The sequence below is a fragment of the Chlamydotis macqueenii genome, chromosome 13, assembly GCF_036417535.1.
Source record: "Chlamydotis macqueenii isolate bChlMac1 chromosome 13, bChlMac1.mat, whole genome shotgun sequence".
NCBI lineage: Eukaryota > Metazoa > Chordata > Aves > Otidiformes > Otididae > Chlamydotis > Chlamydotis macqueenii.
Genome location: NC_141568.1, coordinates 14079225 through 14093992, shown reverse-complemented (window position 1 = coordinate 14093992; position 14768 = coordinate 14079225). Strand labels below are relative to the sequence as shown.

General features: G+C 52.9%; 1 protein-coding gene across 2 annotated transcripts; it reads right to left on the bottom strand.

Annotated features, from left to right (window-relative positions):
- Positions 1 to 1347: 1347 nt before the first annotated feature.
- Positions 1348 to 14727, bottom strand: ENKD1 (enkurin domain containing 1). Of its 2 annotated transcripts, none has more exons than XM_086758139.1 (8): positions 14607 to 14727; positions 9980 to 10104; positions 9479 to 9703; positions 8017 to 8189; positions 5012 to 5173; positions 3761 to 3930; positions 2765 to 2901; positions 1348 to 2208 (listed from the first exon to the last, which is right to left on the bottom strand). In XM_086758139.1, exons 2-8 carry the CDS (start codon positions 10062 to 10064, stop codon positions 2048 to 2050), a joined length of 1113 nt encoding a protein of 370 aa, XP_086614265.1. In that variant the 5' UTR covers positions 10065 to 10104; positions 14607 to 14727; the 3' UTR covers positions 1348 to 2047. The 2 variants fall into 2 exon arrangements, with proteins under 2 accessions (XP_086614265.1, XP_086614266.1); XM_086758140.1 differs by having other exon boundaries at positions 9980 to 10082; positions 14607 to 14695.
- Between the last annotated feature and the right edge of the window lie 41 nt (positions 14728 to 14768).

The window sequence follows — 14768 nt, the reverse complement described above, 5'->3', positions numbered from 1 at the left end:
AGTGGAGTGAGGGCCCCAGCGCAGTGCCAGACCCTTCATGGCACAAGGGCTCTCCCATGGCCCTCGGATTAAACCCTGTGGGAAGGGAGCACAGACGGCGCTGGGTGCCCTGGCCTGGCTCCCGTGGGGCGATGCTGGGCGCAGGCACAAGTGTGCACCCCAGCAAGCGGCAGAGCCGGTTGCCTCCGCAGAGATGGGGGGACTGCATCCTGTTGCCTTCGCTGACCCTTGAGAACCAAACCACACGAGGCACCTGTGCCAGTGTAGCCAAAACCTCACCAGCAGCCGAGCTGCTTGGTTGGTTTAGCGCCAAGGGCCTGACTGTGCCAGCTCTGCCAGCCTGTTTGCCAGGGCCCTACAAACACAGGGTCCTCTCGCTGGCGCTGCTCTCCAGGGCACGTGGTGGGACTGGGCGAGGAAGAGCAGGATGTGCAGCTCAGGGACAGCGCCAACCACTCAGGTTTCGACCGTCCATCCGGAGCCCCAGCCCTGCTGGGAAGGCAGGAGAGCAGCAAGGGCGGACGCTGGGACGTCTGAGGCTGCTGAGTGGGGTGGCACTCAGGATATGCAGCCGCGGCCCAGAGGGGTGAGGGAGCAGAGCAGGCAGCAGGGCTGGTTGGTCCAGGACGGTTCAGGGCAGGGAGGTGCACAGGGCTGGTGTCCGTGGCCCCCAGCCGCTCTCAGCGCAGCTCTCATCCAGCTGGCTCAGCCTGGCTGCAGTGTTCGCCCCAGGGATGGCCCCAGGGGAGCGTGGGGAGATTTTCCAGTTGGCATCTCAGCTCCTCCAGCCCACCGAGTGCTGAAAGCTTTCCTGGCCTTTGGCAGGAGCACCAGCCCCCCACGTCCCAGGGTGCCACAGAGCTCCAGCAAGGTGGTGATGGCAACCTCAATCCTGCAGATTTCCCAACTCAGCGGGACAAGGCCCCGAGCTGCAGAGCTGGCCCTGCGCCGAGCAGGAGATGGAGTGAGCCCCCCAGCAATCCCCTCTAGCCTAAATCTTTTTACACTTCACGCAGCAGGATCCCTGCAAAGGTCTGCACAGGTCCCTATGTGGTACCTGAAGGTGAAGAGGCAGCGAGCTCACCTCCATAACAGCACCTGTCCGGCCATGTCCTGCCTGCCCGCAAACTGAGATCTGGCAGGACCTTCTCTCCGAGTCCACCACCATGTCCCAGCACCCAGCCCTGGGAAGCCTAACTTGCCTGGCCACTTCAGACTTCCGCAGAAAGCAGGACCAGGACCCATGGCTCTCCCCATGCCTGCACTACATCAGTGCTGCTGGTTTCTGCTGCCCACCACCACTCCTCAGGCCCTGCTGAGCCCACTGACAGCTGCACACACGCTGAAGGAGAGAAACAATGCTTTATTGGAGCACATCCTGCCTCACAGACAACAAAGGCTCCTCCAAACATCCTGCCAGATCCCCATGCAGCCAGCCTAGCTCTTCCCTGGGCAGAAATCACTGAAGTTCTACGCCTCTTCGTTGTCCCCAAGCTGCCGAGCCCAGCCAGCAGGTCAGAGAGTGCAGAGGCATCAGCTGTGTGAGCAGGATGGGTCAGTGCACAGGACCGGGGCACGCACAGCAGACGTGCAGCGCAGGGTTTGTGTGCAGACAACCCTGCAGGTGCCCAGAATGAGCCATGACCATGGACCAGCTCAGGAGAAAGTCAGGGGATAAGGAACACCACAGGCAGTCACACAGAAGACCTCCTACCAGTTTCCAGAAGTGGGAAAAAATGGGAAAATGAGAGGTGATGCCATGGATCCAGAGCAGAGAGCTGACCTCTGAGAAGTCAAGCAGTACAGAGAAAACTGTTCTCCAGACCACAAAGGAGAAAGTATATTAGGGCACCTCCCTCCCTTTTCCCTGGAGGAGATGCTGGACGGTGAGAAAGAGATGCCAGCTGCACGCTGGATGCTGTATTGGCACCTGTGTGGGCCTAGGGTCCTGAACTTGCCTTCCTTTCCTGTCCAAACTGATGCTCGTCCCTTCTCAGTGACGACGAATGTTCACACACAGCAGCACAACACACCCAGCCCCACCGGCTCAGGAGTCCAGCTTGATGAAAACCTTGGGCCTTGAGAAAATTTTGACAGCCTCTTCTATCTGGGAGAGCTTCCTCTCCAGCTCTACCCGCCTCTTCTGCATGCTGAGGGTGTCTGCATGCACTGGCAGCATCACCAGGTCCTTTACCAGCTGCTCCTGGGCTGTAAAATTAAAAAAAAAAACAAAAACAAACAAAAAAAAACCCAAAAAAACCAAAAGCTGAAGAAATGGAAGAGCAAAGAAAGCCATCCTTTTCCTAATGCTATCACCTCATCCTCAGTAACGAAAATGGTGGAACAAGGACTTTGAGAGAACACCCATCCTTAAATTCAAAGGTCAGCTGGATGAAGACCCAACTGACCTGCTCCAGCTTTGAAGTACCCTTGCTTTGAGCAAGAGCTGGACTACAGCCCTCTGAAGGTCCCTTCCAACCAAAATCTTCCTACCATTTTAAGAACAATAGTAACCCTAATGTCAGGTCCACTGATGCTTCAGAGAGCCAGTCCTGCAACCTCCAGGTCCCACCAATCTGAAGGAGATTGCATATTCCACGCCCGCAGCTCAAGTGCAACTCTTCCTGCAACATCCCAGCTATGCCCCTTATTCCAGGCAACTCTCCAAGTGGCAGGAACCTGTGCCCCAGAACTCCCCTCTCCCTAATCCTGGCTAGGATCGCCTGTTTTTCTAAGTTGGAATTTCCATTTCTTTTCCTCTTACTCTGCTTCAGATTGCCGAGGGTCTCCAGCCGCTGGTTCTCCGGCATCATGGTATGACCAGGCGGCGTGTCGGGATCTGGCAGGTTTCGCAGCCGCTCCTCCGTCTGTCTGCGCCACAGCTCCTTCCTCTCCAGCAGGCTGGCGAGGCAAGCGAAGGCACGTGTCAGCGCATCTGGCAGGAGTGGTCGCCCAGGGGTGCAGGCAGAGGCCAGGAATAGGGCCCTGCAGACCCCGCTAGTCTCCACAGCGCTGTCTGAGGACCACAGAGCCCCACCCCGCCGGCACATGCCCTCACCGTGGAGGGATACACTTGGGTTTAGCCCACATGCATGGCCTACCAAACATGCTCCATGTGCACTGAAGGGCAGCTAGAAGACACACACTGAGGCCAACACAAGCTCTTTGGAGACAAGGCCTTCTGCTTTTTGCTTCTGGCCCAGGCCCCTGAGTCCTCTCAAAATCATCTGTGAGCCACAGACAGAATGAAGTTGGGCAGAGCAGCTCACAGCCAGGGATGCTGGCAGGGAATGGCAGACACAGCAGAGAGCCAAGGGACTGACAACATGGTCAGTCCTAGGACAGGGTCACCCAGGAGCTGCTTGCTGGGGGCCACAGAACCCACTGGGAACCCCAAAATGCAAGTCACTAACTGGATGTTCCTCAGACTCTGGGTCCAAGGCAGGATGAATGCTTGTGAGGCATTCATCTGACTCTCCAAATCCAGACCTTTTAATACTGAAGCTATGTCATGTGGAGCAAGGCTCATGAAGGGGCAGGAGCACACTTCTCAGAGCACACAGCATCCTCATGTCAGCATCATTGTACAGCAGCATGCAAGGGAGGAGGAGACAAAATTCTTTGAGCACAGTCACATTGGCCACGGGATGCTCCTTAAGCTGAGAAACCCCTCATCTTTCTAGGCAGAAGCTGGGGGACATGGTGAAGTGCAGTGGGCTTGTTATAGAAAGTCCCATGGACCAGGGAGGGGCATACGTACTACTGGGGGACGTGGCCCTTTTGCTTGGCGTTGTACTCTTCTTGCTCCTGGTGCTTCTGTTCCAGCAGCTCGTCCAGCGCCTGCAGGGACTGGGAGCGCCGCAGCGGGGCCCACTTGGCATTGCGGGCGTTGTGCTTAATGAAGTCAATGCTCTTGCCCTCCACCTGGATCTGGAAGAAGAGGGGAGGGAGGCAGCAGGGGCCAGCTCGGCACACGCACACAGGCAGCTGCCCCTGTCTCCATAAGGGACACAGCAAAGAGGCACCCACACAAGACACAGAATTGCAGGTGTGCTACAATAGGACAGACCCATCCCATCTCAGGAGACACCAAAAGCCAGGCAAAGCCTAAACCCTTCTTTTTGAGGTCCCCAAGCTGACCCCATGCTCTCAAAGCCAGGACAGGAAGAACCAGGCTTGACATAGCCCATGTGGCTCCTACTGCTGTCTTTTGAGCCCATCAGAAGAGGTAGAAGGTCAGGGGAGAAACTGGTCAGGTCCTCACCAGACCAGTAAACGCAACAGAGTCCCCGGCAGAGCAGGAACTTCGCTAGTCCTTGGGGGCATTCCCCAGAGACAGTGCCCTCTTTCACAGCTCCTCTGATGGTCAAGACAGGGGAGAAGGTTGCTGGGTTGGAGTTTAAAGTTTTCTTTTCTTGGTTTTCCTCCTTAGGAGTTTATGTCTTGTTTAAATTAAGTCTCTCCATGGCATTTGGGAACCAACAAAGAACCCAAGGAAAGAAGACATCAGCCATGGAGCAGTTTAGGACTTCCCAGGCAAGACTACCCGAAAGGTTTAATTGTTAATACCGATTTAACTCCCCTTACTAAAAAGCACACCCATTTCCCATATTTTTTTTCCTAACTTCCAGAAGCCACAGTTCGTTTGATTAAGATGAGAGCCGTCTCAAAATCCCCAAGAGCTCCTACAAAGCCCTAGGAAGAGCAAATTTGAGATCACTGGCACTTCTACAGTGAGGAGGCAGGACTTTCAAAGGGAACTTCACAACCTCTTTAACTGTGAGCAAGGATGAAGCCAGAGGGTAGTATTAGCAATCCTTGAATGCTGGTCTCACCACCCCAGTGACCAAGGCCCCACTTCTTTCCTTCAGCCAGGACTAGTATTTACAGATCTCCCTGTTCACGTAGCACATCTGACCCAACACTCAGAAGAACACATGAAGAGTTCAAAGCAGGAGCAATGGATAAGCGCCAGAAACCCCTGGGAGCATGCCATTAGTGTGCAACTCACCTTGGTTTCAGCACCCAGCACCTCTGAAGCCTCTGTGTCTAGCCTTGCTTTTGTTCTGGTAGGCTTTGGGGACAGCGGTCTGCATGGCTTGATCCCAGGGCCACAGCGAGAATATGCCCTCAGGAATTTCCGAGCTTCTGGATTTGGAGGTGGGGAGCTCTCCTGGGAAAGGCAAGAAAAGATCCAGTAGCGGAGGAAGGCTGGAGCAAAGAGAAACCCACCAAACAAAGTCTGGGTGGTCAACCACAGGCTCAACCACAAGTTCCCAGCAGGGAGATGACAGCACGCTCTTTCTGCCATAACTTGGCGGAAGTTCTTGGGGGAAGCAATCTGGACTCAGCCAGTAAAGGCAATCAGACTGCGTACAGCAACAAATTCAGACCTGGCAACTGAACTTTGTAAAGAAACACTTAAAAAAAAGGAAAAAATCTGCAGAAACACACATTTGGATCAAATGCATGCGTAGCATTGACTGGAGACTCAATTTTACTGATTTTTACTGGTAGACATAAAAGGAGAGCAACCCCAGATAATCCAACAGAGATACCTACCCGACCTAGGGACAATCTAAACAGATGGACAGTCAAAACTGACAATGATCAGGACTCCTTAAAAAGCAGAAATCTTCCTGTGGAAAGGGCAAATGGGATAAGTGTGCCGAAAGTTGAGAGACATGGCAGTTTCCCTTGTTGGCAACACTAAAGAATGTGAACACCCAGAAGAAGCCATCCCACCTCCACAAATCCAGAGCATACTGCAGAGCCCTGCTACAGTAAGTTTTAATGAAATGGCACAGGCAGGCATGACGCTGACACAAATTAGATGCTGTTCTCAAGTGCTGCTTTGTTCAGCACCCCAAATCCGAGGTTACCCTCCTCTAGAGAGAAAGAGGAGCAGAGAGTGAGGGAGTCTGGGAGGGTGGAATTGCACCTGGGAGGCATCTTCAAAGGCCATGGTTAGCGTTGTTACAAGGTGACACTGCTTGATGTCTAACAGGCAGTCTGCAACAAAACTGTCTGAGGCAGTCCTCCAACAAACCCTGAAAATTGGATGTTGACGCTACGGCAAATGGTGACCTTACAATAAATATGACCAGGGCACTGCTCTGCTCTTGGAAGTGACAGGAACTGCACGGGGCAGCCTCCAGATCTCTACAGGTACCCAAGGTCTCAGCTGCTCTCTCAGGTGAGCTGCAGTCCCCTCGAGGCAGATTCCTTGTTGCCTGGCCCATTTAGCTTGGCAGACCCAAAGACTGAAGGGGGGATAGGACAGTGACATCAGTAATTTTGGTGTAAGGACCAGGGTATGTGATGCCCTCAGCACTGCCTAGACTGATCACACTCCAAAGATGATCAGTATTTTTTTCAACAGGAGCCAGGAGACGCAGATCTCTGGTAAGTTAATGAGAGGTGCCTTGACCTAGCACGGCTGGTTTGAAATCAAATAAGTCTGTGATCTTAGAGTGTGCTAGCAGAGTGCAGCATTCCCCGTCTCCCTCCACGGGAGCACTGAGACTGTCAGAGCCTTTTTCGAGGCAGCTGCTTCAATTAATTGCCTGAGGGACAGAGGAAAGAAAAGAAACTCTGGGTTAGACATCAAGACCTAACAGAATCAACTTAATCTCTGAGCAGCAGCTCCACAGAAGATGGAGATGCTTCATAAGGGGCACCTCAGCTCTAGGAGAGCCACAGCAACAGTTAAAGCTACGTGAGTCAGCACCAGGGCCTCCTGCCACCTTTCTCCAGAGGAATCCGCAGAGCATAAGTAACGCACCACACAGAAACTGTCTGCACAGAGACCACCCCCTTTCCCCAAAACAAAAGAGGAAATTATCTCAATCTTCCTCTAACCCAGAGGATTTGTCAAACAAGAGCGTAGGCTTGGGTTCCTAAAGCACATGTGGGTTTGCTCCTGTGTGTAGAAGGGTCGTGGACATCAGACAGGTTGGTGGCACACCAGGAAGAAAGGACACAGCATTTGGAACCACTGGCTTGGAAATCATCTTGCCATTTTTTGTAGTTGTTATCAATACACGTAATTTTAGTGTCAAAAGTTGGCCCAAGGGCCAACAAACAGGTACACTTGTATCAAGGCAGCCACTTCAGTGCATTTTAGAAAGCTCTCTGATAGAGGCACCATTTAAACACCTGGAACCCACCAGGTGAGGAAAAAAATATCCAGAGGAAGAAAAATTAAGAAGTCAAAAGCAAACCAAAACCTTCACAGAGCCAGACACCCACTTGGGACAGAAGCCATGAACGTTTCAGCAGTTGAAAAAGCCTGAGGACACAAGCACAGTCCTGCATCCCTTCTCCTACAAGCACACGTACAGAGGACAGAAGGTACGTAACCCCTTGCAGGTTGTGCTGGAGCTAGGAGGCCTCCACTCTGACTGCCTGGAGATGTCTGTGTGCCCACACTGTGCAGCAGTTACTCACCAGGACAATCGCTCAGAGAAGAATCTGGACATACACAGCCCACTGGGGGCCCACAGGTTTAACCCAGCCTGAAGACCTACCTCTGAGGACCATGATCTGTGGGGCAGAATACCACAGCCTTTTGGCACAAACCCCAGACAAGTGTTGCCCGGAACACTGGGAAGCTGAAAAGCCAGCTGGATGCACCTCTAGACAGGGAATATGTCTGTGAGGGCTGCTTTGCACCCCCAGGAGCCACCTTTAGATCCCTAACAACTGATGGGCCAAGTAGGAGCCCCCAGGCAAGATGGTGTGATGGGATTTTCCTCTTCTCAGTTTCCCCTGCGTGGGGACTCTACGTGGTCAGACAGGATGGGGATTATTACTGCAATCACTCTCCAGACCCTAGCCAAACTTTCTCACCCAGCGCACAGCCCCACTGTCACATCTGCTCAACGTGCTTCAGCAACAAGTTGCCCCCAGACCCGTAGCTTCTGGGACTCCCCCATCTCCACCATCCCACAGAACCTGATGGCTGACCCTGTGGGTCCCAGGCCAGGAGAGTTCAAGAGCTCAGTGGGTACTGACCTGCAGTTTGACCTTCACCTTTGACTCCACGTTTTCGTATTTCTGGGATTTCCACAGAGCTTTCACAGGCTTGGGCTGGCTGTGCTCTTGCGCTCGCTCCTTCTCTTTGCACTTCTTCTGAATCTCCTTTATTCGCCTCACATTTTCCTTCTCGTGGTCCTTGGACTCTTTCCCTGCACAGCAAGAGGAGACACAGCGTCCACGCTTCAGACACTGCCAAGGGACACAGGCTCATGGAGCACTCGCACCAGAGCCCACAGGTCCATCTCCAAAGCTGGTCCAACCACTCACAGAAATAGCAAGCTCTCCCCTCTCCTGCAGACCAGGCAATCTGTGCATTTTTCCCATGTTAGCTACACACTCCTGGGTTGACCCTCTTCTGCCAGAGGATCCCACAGTGCCCAGATGACTGCCAGCACATTATTGGTGTTCACTGACTCCCTTGCTCTGAGAGAGTGTGGCTCACTCGTCCTTTTTTGGACTATGCCAGACAAGCCATGCCAGCATCCTCCCGGGAGTAAGGTCAATTCCCAGTTCAGTATCCCGTGGTGTTTGTGAAGCGAGGAGAGGGCTGGTTAAAGGCAGCTGCCTTCAACCTGTGCTGTTCCTGGTTTCAAGGTCAGCCATTGTCCCACATTCAAAGGGACATAATCAAGGCTATGGATTGTATTTTTTGTTTTCAAATAAAAAAATATTCCTCCTTGGGCTCCCCAAAACAGGGAAGATCTCAACTGACACAACCAGACCCTCCTCCATTCCCCTCCTGCTTTGGCACTGTGGCAAGCACCAGCGGGCACCCACCACGCTGGGACCAGGCTGCCCAGCCTGGGACCATTGCCCCCAGCCCTGGGGGCAATGCCAGCACATGAAGTTAATCAAATGACACCCAGCGCTCAGCATGATCTCCTTCTTGGACCTCTGAATGCACTCTGGGTGACCTCCCTGGAGAAGGGAACATTTTTCACAAAGACATTCTCAGTATTCACATATACAGACAGTCTTCCCAGATCTTGCCTCATTTCACTAATGAGGAATTGCCCGGGCTAAACTTCCTCTATACATTAAGATTCCAATCGATCCATCTTTAAGTTAGACTACAGATATACTGGTCATATTCAGAGGCAGCAAACTATAAGGGCTTGATTTATTTCCAGCATCTCTCAAGAATCGCTCATCCATTACTAGTTCCTCAAGTCCAAATTAAATAGTCTTTTTTACAATCCCTCTTCCCATTCCAGATCTGGGCTAGACCGGAGTCAGGGAAGCCACAGCAGCACAGTCTCCAGCACGGGTGACAGCTCAGGGACACCACTGCCAGGCCAAACACAGGAGATGGGGCAACCGGCCCTGCAACACTCAAGTTCTCCTCAGGCAGCAGAGCTGAGGAATCCACCCGAATCCCCAGTGCTTCATCCCTGGCCCCAAATGCAACTCAGGCCAGCAGCAATTCAGCTGTACTTACTCTTGACTGGCAGCCCCCCACCAAGGGAGATCCCATCGAGCTGCAGTAAGAGGCTGAGCGTCCCCTTCTGTCCCTTCTCCAGAAAGTCCTTTCCGCTGGGGCGAATGCGGGGGGCTGGCTGGACCTGGTGGGCACTGCCCAAAGTGGGGTATGGGTTGGGAACTGGGTCCAGGGAGCCACAGGTAAAATCCAGCTTCTGAGCATTCCCTTCCAGCCTCCCTCGAGCTACAAAGACAAAGGAGATTATTAGGAAGCTATCTTACCTCATGGTTTTCTTCACTCACAGCCTACAAACAACACTGAAGATTCCCTCTCCACCTCTACCTTATGCTTTCCCATCTTTCAACCAGCTGTACAGACCACCTTCTGAGGGAAAGCAGAAGCATCTGCACCAGTGTGAGTGGAGAAAAAGGCCACTGAGGATGCCAAAGAATATGGACATCAAACAGGCAAGCTGTGTCATGCCAACCAGCATATCTGTAACAAGCATCAGGGACTCACCTGAGAAAGGGCGCTTGTAATGGTCTGGGAAGAGCGTAGGGTCCGGAGGAATGGGTCCAGAAATCCTGGATGGCCCTTCACACATCGTGCCGTCGCTCTGCCTCTGCCACGGAAACCAACCACCACTGAGAACAGAAATGAACAGGGCTCATTGAGCCACTGAAAAGCTACATTTAATATACATATGTGTGTATATATATGTATAGATGAACTTCTGACCTTCATTAGAGAGCTCACATGTAGCTACAGAGAGGACCACCCCAAATTGGACTTCATGCAGGTGAGGCAAGGGATCAAGCAGCACTGTCCCTACCATGGGGCTGACTGGCGTTTTTACCAGCATTGAACCTGAAATGTCCGCTGTTGCTGTAACACTGGTATCTTCAGTACTGAAAATCCTGCCTGGCTTTCCTCTCCCATACGGGAACACTGAATGCAGACACGCAAGCAGGAGCTGAGCTGCTGTAACCGCCCTGTGTGCCTTTAGTGAACAGGAAACACAAGGTAGCTGGACATCACCTGACACATTTCAGCCTTCGATTTGAATTATCTTGCCCCTTAGGCTCTTTCCAAATAGCCCCTGTGGTTCAAACGCAACCTACCCAAAGCAAGGCAAAGCCCCTGCCCCACACAGGTAAACCCCTCTGCTGTATCCTCCACGAGAGACACACCAATGCTGTCACCGCCCTTGAGCAGCTGGGGCTGAACCTCAAAAGGACTTAAGACAAAACACTTCACTCCAGGACGGAGTAGGGTCAGACGCTTCATTTTTGGGAAAGAGTCCTGAGACAAAAACAGCCCAGCTGTCTCTCAGCTCCCTGGGAGAATGAAAAGTTATCTGTTTAGAAAAACATCTATTTTTTTTTATTTCTAAATAACTTTTCAATGCAGATCAACAGGGACCAGCACAGATCCACAAATCCCTGCCCTGGCCCACACTGGTCCCTGCTGCCTCTCTCCTCCTCATGACAGGAGGAGCACAAATCCTTCCAGCACAGGAGCAGCCAGCATCTATTTCCCTGAGATGCTCACCAAGACCTTGGAGAGAGCATTTTATTGCCTACAAGAAACTTGAGGGACTTGCTCCCCACACAGAAAATGAGGATGCAGGATGCTGCATCAACAGGCACAGGCTGCTGCTGAGATTTTGGCAGATGCCACAAGAGCCTCAATACCTCATCAGAGTCACACTGTGATTTCAACATGCAGCAGGGCAGCTTGGCTGTTGTCATCACTGTAAGACCTGGGGCTACAACCTGCATGCCCTGACTCCCAAGGCACTAATTTAAAGATTTCTGAGACAACTTGATGGGAATAACCCCTTTCAGGATCCTTGGCATGCCAGCACTGATGGGATGCAGCATCTGCAGTTTAATTTATAAACCAACAAACGATCAGTACAAGGCTGAGTGAGCCTGAGTCATGGCAACTAATGCACTGCAGTCTTCCTTGCTAAATCACCCCTGTTGACATGAGACCCATTAGCAAAAAGCTGTTATTAATCTCCCAGACACAACTGCAGAGGTAATGTAAGCAATGCTGCCTGTTGCACACCGGCATGCACGTACAGTCTGTACCCAGCTGCTCTGGAAAAGCTATTTCTGAAGAGCAGACACAGACTCTCAGCCTGAGATAAAAGGATACTCTCTTGTTATCATGTAATCTCCCTGATAATGGATCCAACTAAGCCAGAACAGGCTCTCTTATTCTAGAAAAAAAAAAAAAAAAAAGCATTCACCATGAGATTACTCCAGAACAGCTACTGGCCCTGAAATGCACATCTGATCTTGGTCTGAACTCACCTTCAAACCTAGTAATTCACACACAAAATGACAGGCTGAGATCAAGACCTGTAACAGAGCAGACAATTAGTGTGGGGGATTGAAGGAGGAAAGGCACGCTGATGGCAGGCGGGGGATGGAAGGCTCATTTTACACCTTCACACAAGTCACATTTCACATCCCAACAGCACCCTGCCCTGCTGCAGGGTATTTGCAAATGACACCCACTCCCTGATTTGCAAGTCACATCACCTCTGGATTGGGATCTTGCAAGATCAGACAACCTTATTACAACAGTAAGCATCTTGCCTGCCTAGGCACCTCCAGCAAACTCACCTACATGGGACGCAAGCCCCCAGCATCAGCCTCCCAGCCCCGAGAAGCAGCCGCCAAGCCTCAGCTACCACTGATCAGTGCAGACTTCCCAAGCTGCTGCTCTGCTCCTGCTGACCACAAGCGTATTCGGGGGTCAGAAGCGAGAGAACCTCACAGCTTGCTTCTGCCAAAAGGGGATGTGCAGACCTTCTCCACTGCCATTCCTATCCTGCTTCACCTCTTGTGACAGCTCCGTAGCGCAAACAGCTCTGTGCTGAGCCGATTCAACTCACCACCCCTGCAGGAAACAAGTCACTTCTTTTGCTAGGTTAGTTTTCTGCCGGTTTACCCTTCTTTTACCCTTCTCTCCAAAAGTAACCTAGCTGTTACCTCCGCAGGGGGATCAGAGAAGCACTGGAGCAAGCACAAGGGAAACATAGCAGGAGCCCATGCTTATGAGTGCAAGAGGAGAAAGGAAGAGGGAACAGGGCCAGCCCTTTTCAGCAGTGACCCGATCGCTGGCTCAGCCACACTGCCTAATTTGTACCCAGGAAAGCATCTTCTCTATCGCCATGTTAGAAACCTAAACATCAAGAATACAGAACCAAACCTGCTGCCGCCATAAAGACACTATTGAGAGCATCCACAGGCTATGAGATGCAGGCAGACTCTGCAAACGCAGTCTGGTCCAGTCCAAGTGAACAGATATCTATGTGTGCAACTCCTTTTCTTCCTTAGCCCCCCGCAGAACACACTAGGGAAGCAGCGATGCTGCTCCTAGCCACAGGGCTGCACCAGCCCCGTTCCCTGCTCACCTGGAATCAGCACAGCCATGAAAGAGGCACAGGGCAGTTGCCAGAGTAACCCAACAACTTCAGCATTGCTTACTCACCCTGTCTGAGCCCGGACAGCTGCTCACTTCCTCGCCACCACAGCTTGATCCCAGCCTAGGACTCAAGCAATGCAGGCTCCAGCCCTACCTCTCCCAGAATGTCCCTGTAAGTTTAAGAACCATTAACTGGACTTCTTGTGTCCTTTGGCTCAGTTTACCAGATGGTAAAAACTTATGCCCCCGGTAAACCGAGATCTTTCAGAGCCCATACGAACCACAGCTTCCCTTCGTGGCTTGTTTTTGGCATCATAGTTAAAAAAACCATGAAATGTGGGAATGGACAAGGACTTGGCAGGTGTTTTTCCCAGCCCTGAACCTGCTGTGTCTGACTTTCAAGCACTCTCTCTTCTTCACAGATCACATTTTCAGTGTGCCTGGGTCCCTGGCCAGGAAGCCACTACCATACACAGAGCTGAAGCAAGACCAGCTTTGTGCCTTTATGAGTCAACCTCTGCAAAAAGCGTGGGGGGGAAAAAAGATCCCACAGCTGTGATAAGCAGAGCAAGTCATCTGCAGCAAACCAAAGGGCTAATCTCCATGCAGCTGGTCTTGGCTGTTTGCTTCCTCCCTCAGTAGTTTAACTGAAATGGAAAGTAGCACCAGGATAACTTCCGTGCCCCAGGGCTGCACCAAAACAGGGAAGCAAATGGATCTGGGGCCTCACCTCCTGCAGAATTAGGGGTCAGTGTGCTGTGAATCCACCCAGTGATGTTAGTCCATCCCTATGCTTTCCCCTTGGTACCCTCTGCAATCAATTCTCCTTGTAATGCTATTCCCTGTGCGGGTTCCCACAGGTACCACCAGCTCTTCCCCACATGCTAGTCTCCAAGACGCATTTTTTCTTCTGTCTCTCTGAAAACAAAGGGGGCCAGCTACAGCAGCACTGTTGTCTGCACATGGCATATCTGTTCTCTAGAGCTGGGCACATGTCTGCCAACAGCCCTTGACAAACAAGGGCCAGCCTGGACAGGGCTCTGAGGAACCTGATCTGGTTGGAGATGTCCCTGCTCCTTGCAGGGGGGTTGGACTGGGTGGGCTTTAAAGGTCCCTTCCAACCCCAACTATTCTGTGATTCCACGAAAGGCAGCTGGCACAGTCTGTCCAAGGCGTCAGATGCGTGTCCTGCAGCAGCAGCGTCGAGCAGGAGGCGAACAAGGGCCGTGCTGGGCACGGGGAGGTGGGCAGAGGCTGATGCGGGCATTGCAGAGCTGCAGCCCAGTCCTCTCTCAGGAGAGCGGGGAAGAATGAGGCAAGGGATGCCCCACCTTAACACCTGGGGCTCCTCGCTGAGGCCGGGATGAGCCACATGCTGGGTTTACAGGACCTGACATGCAACGCTGGGCCCAGCGATGGAGACCGGAGCTGTGCCTTGCAGTCCAGTCTCCCCTGGCTGTGCTGTCACGGGAAATCAACACAAACTCTGTCCCGGGGCATGTGCTGAGATGCAAGACCCCACTGAACGACACTGAATACCCCCGAACACCCCTCCCTGGCTCCTGTCGCTCCCTGTGTGCAGGGAGAGGCGCAGCCCCAGGGCTGCAGCACCTGAGCACCTGCTGCCCTCGGGAGGGGCACGGCGCCCCCTCCCCAGCTCCCTGCTCCGGCATTTCCCAGCCCGGCTCCCCCCGAGAGGACTCACCGAGGGAGGCCGCGGAGGAGCTCTCCCGGGCTGGGGGGGCGGGACCGGGCCGAGTAGGCCGCAGCCTGGGCCTGGACTCGGGCAGCCCGCCGGGAGCTGAAGGCCGGACTCCGCCGAGCTCCCCGGCAACCGCCGCTTCCGCCGAGAGGGGCGGGCCCAGCC